General features: G+C 42.8%; 2 long non-coding RNA genes and 1 gene segment (V, D, J or C); all 3 read left to right on the forward strand.

Moving 5' to 3' along the window:
• The first annotated feature begins 371 nt into the window (after nucleotides 1-371).
• Nucleotides 372-2,022, forward strand: LOC137089896 (uncharacterized). Its single transcript, XR_010907791.1, has 7 exons — nucleotides 372-667; nucleotides 798-861; nucleotides 948-1,062; nucleotides 1,150-1,309; nucleotides 1,438-1,507; nucleotides 1,727-1,863; nucleotides 1,929-2,022. It is a non-coding gene; the product is annotated as an uncharacterized lncRNA (long non-coding RNA).
• An 88-nt stretch (nucleotides 2,023-2,110) lies between these two features.
• Nucleotides 2,111-5,004, forward strand: LOC137089407 (uncharacterized). 7 transcript variants are annotated; one of them, XR_010907673.1, is made up of 10 exons: nucleotides 2,111-2,322; nucleotides 2,408-2,857; nucleotides 2,971-3,130; nucleotides 3,227-3,362; nucleotides 3,445-3,774; nucleotides 3,847-3,942; nucleotides 4,017-4,084; nucleotides 4,610-4,687; nucleotides 4,767-4,858; nucleotides 4,945-5,004. It is a non-coding gene; the product is annotated as an uncharacterized lncRNA (long non-coding RNA). The 7 variants fall into 7 exon arrangements; XR_010907677.1 differs by having other exon boundaries at nucleotides 3,445-3,534; nucleotides 3,687-3,774; nucleotides 4,767-5,004; XR_010907676.1 differs by having other exon boundaries at nucleotides 2,408-2,517; nucleotides 2,623-2,857; nucleotides 4,767-5,004.
• A 3,519-nt stretch (nucleotides 5,005-8,523) lies between these two features.
• Nucleotides 8,524-8,927, forward strand: LOC137089374 (T cell receptor alpha variable 3-like). The segment is given in 2 exon segments: nucleotides 8,524-8,563; nucleotides 8,659-8,927. Coding segments are annotated over 2 exon segments (309 nt in total).
• Nucleotides 8,928-9,969: the final 1,042 nt, after the last annotated feature.

A 9,969-nucleotide genomic window follows, 5' to 3' on the forward strand; every position in this document is an offset into this window, starting at 1 on the left:
AAATGCAGCTGTCCGTCAAACAACGTGCTCCACACGACTCCGATGGGTTAATAGAGGCCTTCTGATTCTATTCGATGCCTTTGTGTAAGAAAAATATCCATAATTAAAACTTTATAAAGTTGTAACACTCAGCCTGTTAAAGGCAGTTTACACAACTATCACGGTACGTTAATCCTATTTTTAAAAGGTGCTCAAATAAACTTTTCACAACATCCACTTAGATAATAAACCAAAGTGTATTGAATCAACAACCCCAAACCCAATAAACAAATATATATATATGTATACAATATTAACAATGGTAGAAAAATAATGTATAGAGAATTCAGTCCAAGTCCTGTGTGTGTGTGTGTGTGTGTGTGTGTGTGTGTGTGTCGAATCGGTCTCACCGGTGCAATATTATAGTCCGGGAGCTCGATGAAGCAAAGTTATCCTGTGCTGGATCCTCAACCAGAAATAGTCCACTCTTATTTCCTTAGGGAGATAAACATCCACAGACGGTGATAACCAAGCTCTTGTGCAATGATCGATCGATCGCGTAATCCTGAGAGCGTCCTCTCTCGAGCGCCGGTAAGCCGGCTTCTTTTATCTGATGTGCCACATCAGCCGTCAGGACCGATGACGTCACTGGGGATTCCCTGACGCTCCCGACGGAAGTCACGCGAGAGTAAGAACGAGCACCAACACATATCCGGGGCAAACAACGACAAGGGGAAATACATACAACAGCTGTAATGTGTTAATAATTAAATGAATTAACGGCAGTCTATATATATATGTATCCCTTTATGTGGCAGCGCTACATAGATCCCCTCCCCCAGCCAGCGGCATCGGAGGAGAACGTCCGTAATAACGCTTCAGGTTTACCACATTTAATACATCGATTCTAGGTGGGTTGCCCCAGCACACAGTGTAATTTATTGGCCCCGTTTTACTTTTTATTTCAGCTGGACCCTCCCACTTGGGCGCTAGCTTGGCAGAGAACCTATTTGATGAACTAGAGAGAGGATGAGTTTTAATCCAAACTAGGTCACCCGTTTGAAACTGCGCATTTTTTCTACGGTAATTATAATACCTAGCTTGTTTGGCTTGGCACATCCTCATTCTATTTTTCACCTCCTCCACCATGATGTTTTGTCGTTCCACCAGGGAATATGCAGCTTGATCTGGCGACGGTGGCCGATGGATTAGGCGCTCCAATGGTCCCCTAATTTGCCTCCCCATCATAAGCTCCGCAGGTGTCCTTCCTGTGGTTTCCTGTTGGGCATTGTTGATGGCATAGCGGAACTCGGGCAGCCACTGGTCCCAGGTCTGATGTTGTTGACCCACATAAGCCGCAATCATGGTCTTTATGGTCCGGTTGAATCTTTCAGTGAGATTTGATTGGGGATGATAGCTCGTGGTGAGTTTTTGAACGCAACCCCATGTCTTGCACAGATCCCCCAGCAGACTAGAAGTGAATTGGGGACCCCGATCAGACACCAGATATTTAGGCACCCCCCATCGGGTAAATATCTCCTCTCGGAGTATTTTCACCAACTTCTGGGTCTTTCCATCCCTCAATGGAAACATTTCCACCCACTTAGTGAAATAATCCACAATGACCAGGAGGTAGGTGTTCTGTTTTTTACTGCGGGGAAAGGGTCCCATTAAGTCCACCCCGAGCATGTAACCTGGTTCTGTGATCGGTGAACTTTGCATAAATCCAGACGGTTTTGTGTTACAGGGTTTATATTTCTGGCATACCTCACAGCCTTTGACGTACTGCCACACATCCTTCCTGACGGAGGGCCACCATGCCACATCTAGGATTTTCAGCAGGGTTTTCAACTGTCCCAAATGGCCACCTAGGGGGTTATCATGGTAATAATGCATGAAGTCAGTGGTTAATGATTTGGGTACTACCAACTGGAACTTCTCTCCCTTAGTTCTTAAAGGCACTTTGCGGTACAACACCCCCTGGTGGTCTTCAAAGGTGATGGGCTGTTCCTTGGCAGACCGAGGGTTGAGTCCAGACTGCAGGTGAGTAATAGTATCGTCCACCCGTTGAGCTTGAGCTATTTCTTCCAGAGAGTGTGGTAATGTGGTCGAATGTTGTGTAGACATGGCTAGACATGGGGCATCATCTGTAGAAAGCGGCTCCTGAACCCGGGATAGAGCGTCGGGTCCCATGTTGAGGCAGCCCTTTCTATGGTGAACCTGAAAGTTGAATTGTTGCAGGCGGAGTGTCCAGCGAGTGAGTCGAGAGGAGGTTTTAGGGCAGTTGAATGCCCATGTGAGAGCTGCGTGGTCAGTGAAAACCTCAAAAGGCCATCCCTCCAGGTAATGCCTCCACTTCTCCACCGCCCACACCACTGCTAGACATTCCTTTTCAGAAGTGCTGTAATTTTTCTCTGCTCCTGTTAAGGTCCGTGATGCATAAGCCACCACTTGTTCTCCTTCCTCAGAGTGTTGCGTGAGTATAGCGCCCAGTCCTACATCACTCGCGTCCGTGTGAACCTGGAAGGTTTTGTTGAGGTCAGGTTGAATTAAGACGGGTGCATTCTGTAGTGCTTGTTTCAAACCATCCATACTAGCCTGACACTCTGTAGTCCAGTCCCACTTTACTCCTTTCTTTTTTAGATGGTTCAATGGGGCGGATATGTCTGCGAAGTGGGGTATGAACTTATGATACCACCCCGCCAGGCCCAGAAACCTTTGCAAGCTCTTGAGATCTTGTGGTGGCGGGTACTCAGCCACTGCTCTGGTCTTCTCTCTGTCAATCTCCACCCCCCTCTCAGAGACTATATGGCCCAGAAATTTGAGCTGGCGCTTGAAGAAGTGGCATTTCTTCATGTTCAACGTCAAATTGGCTTGGGTAAGTTTCTGAAAAACAGAGTTAATGTCTTGAATGTGGAGCTCTTGAGACTTTGAATAGATTATTATGTCGTCGATATATACAAAGCAGATTTTCCCTCTCAACTCTGCTAGCACACTCTCCATCAAACGCTGGAAGGTGGCCGCGGCATTTCTGAGTCCATAGGGCATGGACTTGAATTGGTATAACCCTTTGGTGGTGATAAAAGCCGTCTTCTCCTTGCTCAACTCCTCCATCTCCACCTGCCAGTACCCAGACTGCAGATCTAAGGAGGTACACCATGAGGCCCCTTCTAGCGATTCCAGAATGTCGTGAATCAAAGGCATTGGGTAAGCATCCGGTACGGTCTTGCTGTTAAGCTTTCTATAGTCCACACAGAAACGATATGCACCATCCGGTTTGGGGACCAGAACCACCGGAGAAGACCAAGGAGAGAAGGAGGGCTCAATGATGCTGTCCCGCAGCATCTGATCCACCTGCTCCTCTATGACCTGCTTCTTTAGAGGTGACACTCTATATGCCCGGGATTTGATGGGTATATCTTCGGTTACCATAATCTTGTGTCGTACCACTGATGTTTTACCCAGGGTGTTAGAGGTGGTGAATGGCCAGGTGGAGATCAATTTTGCCATCTCTTCCGGATTGTCGGAGTCCCACTGGCTGATCTCTGTGTTGAGGTACGGGAGTTCAGAAAACCTGCCAGTTGGTGGTAAGGCGTAATATAGGTTCAGCGTTGCAGCCGTAAGAGTATGAGCTTGTTCTTCCGGGGTCGCTGCGCCTGTTGGTATCAGTGATGGCAAGAAAGGGTAGTATGTGTATCCTTTTTCAGATTTTAACCCATACCTCCGTTGTCCCACCTCCAAGACTGCTCCTGTGACCCTCAGGAAATCCAGACCCGCAATAAGAGGAAAGGCGAGGTGAGTGTTTTTCAGGATATAAGTATCCATAATACACTCGTGGTCATGCCATTGAAACCTAACCTTTTGCAGGTCTCTGGACTGATGAATGGTTCCATCCGCCATAATAAATCGCTGAGGGCTGGAGTTCATTGTCACTGGCTTCTCTGCCTTCAACTGATTCCACAGGTTTTCTTGCATTAAGGTATAAGTGCTTCCTGTGTCCAATACAGCATTCACCTCTTTACCATTCACCTTTACAGGCACCACAAGGAGTGAAGACCCCGGATGGTGTTGTGCCAGAGTTACTCCTGCCAGGTTTTTGTTGAAGGTACGTTCTCCAGATTTCTTGTAGGCCTTCTCTTTGCTGCTCTGAGAGCCAACTTTTTGCCAATAGTCCTTGGCTCCCATGCAGTCCTTTTCCACCCTTGAGCCAACCTTCACCAGTTGTTCCACTGAATTCACCGTTCCCCTTAGACATCCTGCGACCCTGGGGTTGATGTTGTTTAGTATTCGGTTCACCAGTTCCTCCTCAGATATCTCAGGTTTCCACTTCAGACAGAGAGCTCTGTAGTCGTAAGCAAAGTCCCTCAGGCGTTGTTGTGGCTGCTGAACCAGAGTCCTCAGTTTTTCCTCCACTTCAGAGAGGTAATCATCTGCGAGGAAAGCAGCCATGAATGCCTTTTTGAAGGATTTCCAATCTGTTATCTTTGACTTCTCTGCCTTCCACCAGCTCAGAGCTGGTCCCTTCAAGACTGTGCTTAAGGTTCCAATAAGCTCGACACCAGGAAGTGGCCTGATCTCTAGGAAGTTCTCACATTGTTCAAGGAAGTTAAGCACCTCCGCTGTTTCACAGGAGTCTCCAAAGGACGGGAACTCCAGGCGGATGGGAGGTCGAGCGTAGAATGAGGATGTACCAGCCCCTACTGCAGAGGTAAACACATTAGGAGTTTTAGAACGCACAGTAGGTTGAATGTCATATGTATCATTAACCGTGGGAATTCGCTGCCTAGTTACAGGAGCTGGGGTTGGGGGATGTCGGACCGAAGCCACCCGAGAGGCCTCAGGGGTGAAGGCCTGCAACCTGGAGAGTGTGGGAGTGCTAGTTAGTCTCAACTTCCTCATTTGACTTTCCCATTTATGGTCTCGCCTGAGAAAACAGTTTGTGACTGCTTTTTCTAATTTTTCTAGCGACTTTAAAAAATAGTCCTCCAAACCTGCCAAGCTAGAATCCACGGCCTCCCTGAAACTAGTTTCTCTGTTCAATGTACTGTCCATTGACTGCTTAAAATCATTTTCTAAGGTGTGTACCTTTTGATTAAGAGCCAATAAATCCACTTTACATTGTGCCAGATCTGTGTGTATTGATTGTACTACCTCAGCATTCCTCATATGACCTTCATCATCATCATCATCATCATCATCAGACTGTTCAGAGTCAGACATGTACAGTGAACTAATCATAGAAGTTATTTCTGCAGTAGGATTACGCCGGGTCACAAACGGGCCTGCAGTAAAATCTGTCTCATTTTGTTCTACATCATCCTGAACATTTACTGGCGTCACCGGGTTATCAGTATTCTCTATCTGAACTTGAACAACTGCATCCCTATTTACCTCATCCATAATTCCGGTTGAAAAAAAACAAAAAAAACAATTCAAACACCTTAATAAGGAAAATCCCCGTACGGGCCACCAATATGTAACACTCAGCCTGTTAAAGGCAGTTTACACAACTATCACGGTACGTTAATCCTATTTTTAAAAGGTGCTCAAATAAACTTTTCACAACATCCACTTAGATAATAAACCAAAGTGTATTGAATCAACAACCCCAAACCCAATAAACAAATATATATATATGTATACAATATTAACAATGGTAGAAAAATAATGTATAGAGAATTCAGTCCAAGTCCTGTGTGTGTGTGTGTGTGTGTGTGTGTGTGTGTGTGTCGAATCGGTCTCACCGGTGCAATATTATAGTCCGGGAGCTCGATGAAGCAAAGTTATCCTGTGCTGGATCCTCAACCAGAAATAGTCCACTCTTATTTCCTTAGGGAGATAAACATCCACAGACGGTGATAACCAAGCTCTTGTGCAATGATCGATCGATCGCGTAATCCTGAGAGCGTCCTCTCTCGAGCGCCGGTAAGCCGGCTTCTTTTATCTGATGTGCCACATCAGCCGTCAGGACCGATGACGTCACTGGGGATTCCCTGACGCTCCCGACGGAAGTCACGCGAGAGTAAGAACGAGCACCAACACATATCCGGGGCAAACAACGACAAGGGGAAATACATACAACAGCTGTAATGACTGCAAAAGACTGCAAAAACCTTGAAGTCTTCCATTGTAACCTGTGGTGGTTAAGTATTTAACAGCCACATGATGGCCTAACAGCCTATTTAACAGCCTAACCCTAACCCTAAGCCTAAGCATAGAAGTAGAACAAGTCAAGATAACTCGTAGTTCCCGGATAAGCGGTATTATTACATTTTGCCATTTGTTATCTGGGAATAACATAACGCTGGAATGCGTGATTGACCAATCAGAATCAAGTATTTCACAGAACCGTGTAATAATAATTAATAACTTCTGAACATTGACTCTCAGTCTTTATCTCATGGTTTCTTAATAGAATTCATAAAAGTATAGAATATCATATTTTTGATAGGGTGTCATTGTGACAACGTGCCCCACCGCCTCCACTTGGATTAACACAGGCTCGTGTCTTCTGTTGTCAGATCAGCAGATCATCGCAACTCTTAAATAGCAGATATAACATCACTAAACAGCAAAGCTCAATCTGATTGAGGTGATTGTTTTCTCTTTTGCTGGTTTGAGTGACACACACACACATTCCTTCAAAAGAGACTCTCTTATATTATATATATATATGCATATATCTATATATACATGAGGAAATTGTGCACCTTGGATTCATTCAGTCCTGTTTGACAATCACAGTCAATAAACTCTTGTCATGAAAACCCTCTGCTTGAATGATACATATATTTTTCTTTAGAAATGTTTACATATATTTTAGAAAACTGAATAGGTGAATAGTCTGTAAGCTTGTATATTTTCATATCATACTTTCTTTTGTCCATACTTATCCAGACCTGATACTCAAATCACATTCAATACAAGCTGCATATGAACCCTGATCACTTTTAATTGTTTTAATACGTGATGTGATTACTTCCAGGATTACAAGGCCTGTGAACCTGAATAGTTATTACACTGAATGAGAAGTTACTTTTGCCTTAATCACAAATGGCCACACATTTGCCATAGATGCTAAGAAACGGTTTTGCCAATTTGGGTGAGTGTGAAAGTTTTGATTAGTGATGTTAACAGTGACACCAAAGCTCCGAAGCGTGTGTCAAAAAAATGAAACTATTTTCTGTGAAGCTTTGTATCGATGCTTGATTCGTTCTATCAAAACCACGTGACCAATGACGTCCGAAGCTTCGTTTCACAAACACCCACGTGACTGATTCAGAAAGGTTTAAAAATGCGCGACACAGGGCGTGCCTGTGAGGTGTATTGCGTTGCATTGAGCGGGTTTTTTGTATTGCGCGAGTTTGTTATGGACCCTGTTGCAAAGAGAGGGCGTTCTGAAATGTGGGAACACTTTCATTTGATTTCGCCCAATAAAGTTGATCATTTATTTGGCTTTTGTTCTGCCGCATATATTTATCTATTTATTTATTTCATCCGCACTAGCCGACTTCATACAAGTATAGGCTTATCCTTCTATAATCATGTGAAAGTGTGTGTGTTTTTCCTTGTGTGCATGCATTTATTTAGCATACTTCCTTTATTCGTGAGTTTTATTTGTTTACAAACAGGAAAAATGTTCACATTCACAATACAAAATCATATCTTTATTGGTTTAAGTTACTAGGAGTATGCAATGGAACAGATTGTGTCACATAATGTCATATATAATATATTGATTAATTTATTAATCAATCCATTAATTCACTTTTTGCTTCTAGATAATGCGTCGGTTGCAAAACATTTTGCGACACAGCGCTTTCCCTCACTTTCACCAGCAGAGGTCCTCGTTGAGCTCTGACTTGAAAAGCTTCGAGTAATGAACCTTTTTCTGATACAACTGTGCTGAAAGCTTCACTGGTTCAGAAAGCTTCACTTCGCCATCACTAGTTTTGATCACATTTATGTCACGGGTGTGTGTGGCAGGAAGATGAAGACAGGTAAATACAGTTCCTAAACTTAGTTTAACTTTAAATATTTTAAAGACAAGCAAACGCACAACACATCTAACATATTGGTAACCAGACAAAGACTGAGTGAAAAAGGAAGAACTTAAATAGCAAACAGAACCGAGATAATTAACAGAACACAGCTGAACTAAACTAACTAACGAGGGTAACCAAGGAAACAGACAAGTGGCGGGAAAACCTAGACAAAGGAACATGTGACATGTAAACTGAAAGACAACACAAACTGAGTTATGTGACAATTTAGTTAATTAAAAAATGAACAAAGATGTTAAATGAGTTATATTTGATGTTTTATTTTACAGTATGAAGTAAAAGGGATTGTGTATTGATTGTGAAGTCACTGACCACACCCACACTATTCATAAACAGCAGAGCCCCTCCCACTGCAGTCATGCATCTGTGCAAACAATTGATCATTTATCACATTTAGTTTAGTGCTCATGTGCAAACCTCAAATAAAGATCCATAGCTAACCTTAAAACCATTATCAAAACCTGTTGAAACCGATATCAACATGGAGAGATGTCTACTAGTGATTGCTATAACAGTTTCAGGTGATAGAATGAGCACTTTTAATATCACATGGTGTTTTTGGAGAAACTGGCTGATGGATTAATGTTATATTGTGATGTCTCTAATTTTATTGCAGGTGTGTTTGCTGACAGCATTGGTCCAATCGACAAGGATACTAATATAATCAGGAGAGAAGGAGAGTCTGTGACCCTGAGCTGCTCTTATGAAACAAGCAGCAGTTATGTTTATCTTTACTGGTACAGACAGTATCCAAACACAGAACCGCAGTATTTACAGAGGAAAGGTCAATCATCCCAATCCTCCACTGAATTCACTATTGATAAAGCAGCTCTGGCAGATTCAGCTCTCTATTATTGTGCTCTGAGAGATGTTGGAGCCCAGTGATACACAGTGCCTGAGACGCTTTACAAAAACTCACACACACCATTATTGCTTTGAACAACAGCAATCTAATGAGTATTAAACCACAAACATATCTTCTGTAAACCACATAGTCTATAAATGAGAGGATATGGTAACACCTGTTGAAAATCAAAAAGGGGTTCATTAGTAACTGATAACTAGTTTTAGGCTTTATTCATTATAATACATTTTAGTTGTACATTTAAGAAGACTAAATAACTGATCATGAAACAAATTGAGAGCAGATATTAAAATTCCCCCCAAAATAGGGCTATCAATCGATAAAAATATTTAAGCGTGATTAATCGCTTTTTTAATACTCTAATCTCGTTTTTAATACTCTAATCAACAAGGGTATGGACAAATATGCATGCTTTATGCAAATGTGCGTTTATTATTAAAGGGGTCAAATAATGGTACATGCACTTTTACAAGCTGATTGTATGGAATGTGTGTTGGCAGTGCCTGTACAAAATCATCCTATAGTAATAAAATCCATCCAGTGTTTTTTTAATCTCCTTATATGTTTTCTCCTGTCTCAAATTGAGCCGTGTGACCTGTGAAGTCACCTCAGACCCGCCCTGACCGAGCTCAAGCTGTTGTCGTCACAGTCCGCTATTGTATAAGTAAAGACGCTGGAGCAGAATGGCGTCTCAGCGATTGTGGTGTTCTGTTCTTGGGTGTAATAATGAACACAGCAGCCATTCTGATGTTCCTAGATCCGAATTGCTGAAGATGCAGTGGCTGAGTTTTGTTTTCGTCAATGCTTTTATGTTTGCGCGAACCGCAAAGCATTTTTCACCAGACTGCTTTATAACCGAGGGTCAGTATGAATCAGGTTTTGCTAATAAGCTGCTCCTGAATAAAGGATTCAGATCTGTACCAGCTATTCGTGTTCCCGCTGCTCCTCCAGAAGTAAGTGTAGTTTGAACAATGAATGCGGCTAAAGTGGGTAAATTAAATTACGGCATGCTTTCTATGTATGCTGTTCTCAATATAATTAATAATCCCACATTTATAATGA

The sequence above is a fragment of the Pseudorasbora parva genome, chromosome 9 (assembly GCF_024679245.1).
Source record: "Pseudorasbora parva isolate DD20220531a chromosome 9, ASM2467924v1, whole genome shotgun sequence".
In the NCBI taxonomy this organism is placed as follows: domain Eukaryota; kingdom Metazoa; phylum Chordata; class Actinopteri; order Cypriniformes; family Gobionidae; genus Pseudorasbora; species Pseudorasbora parva.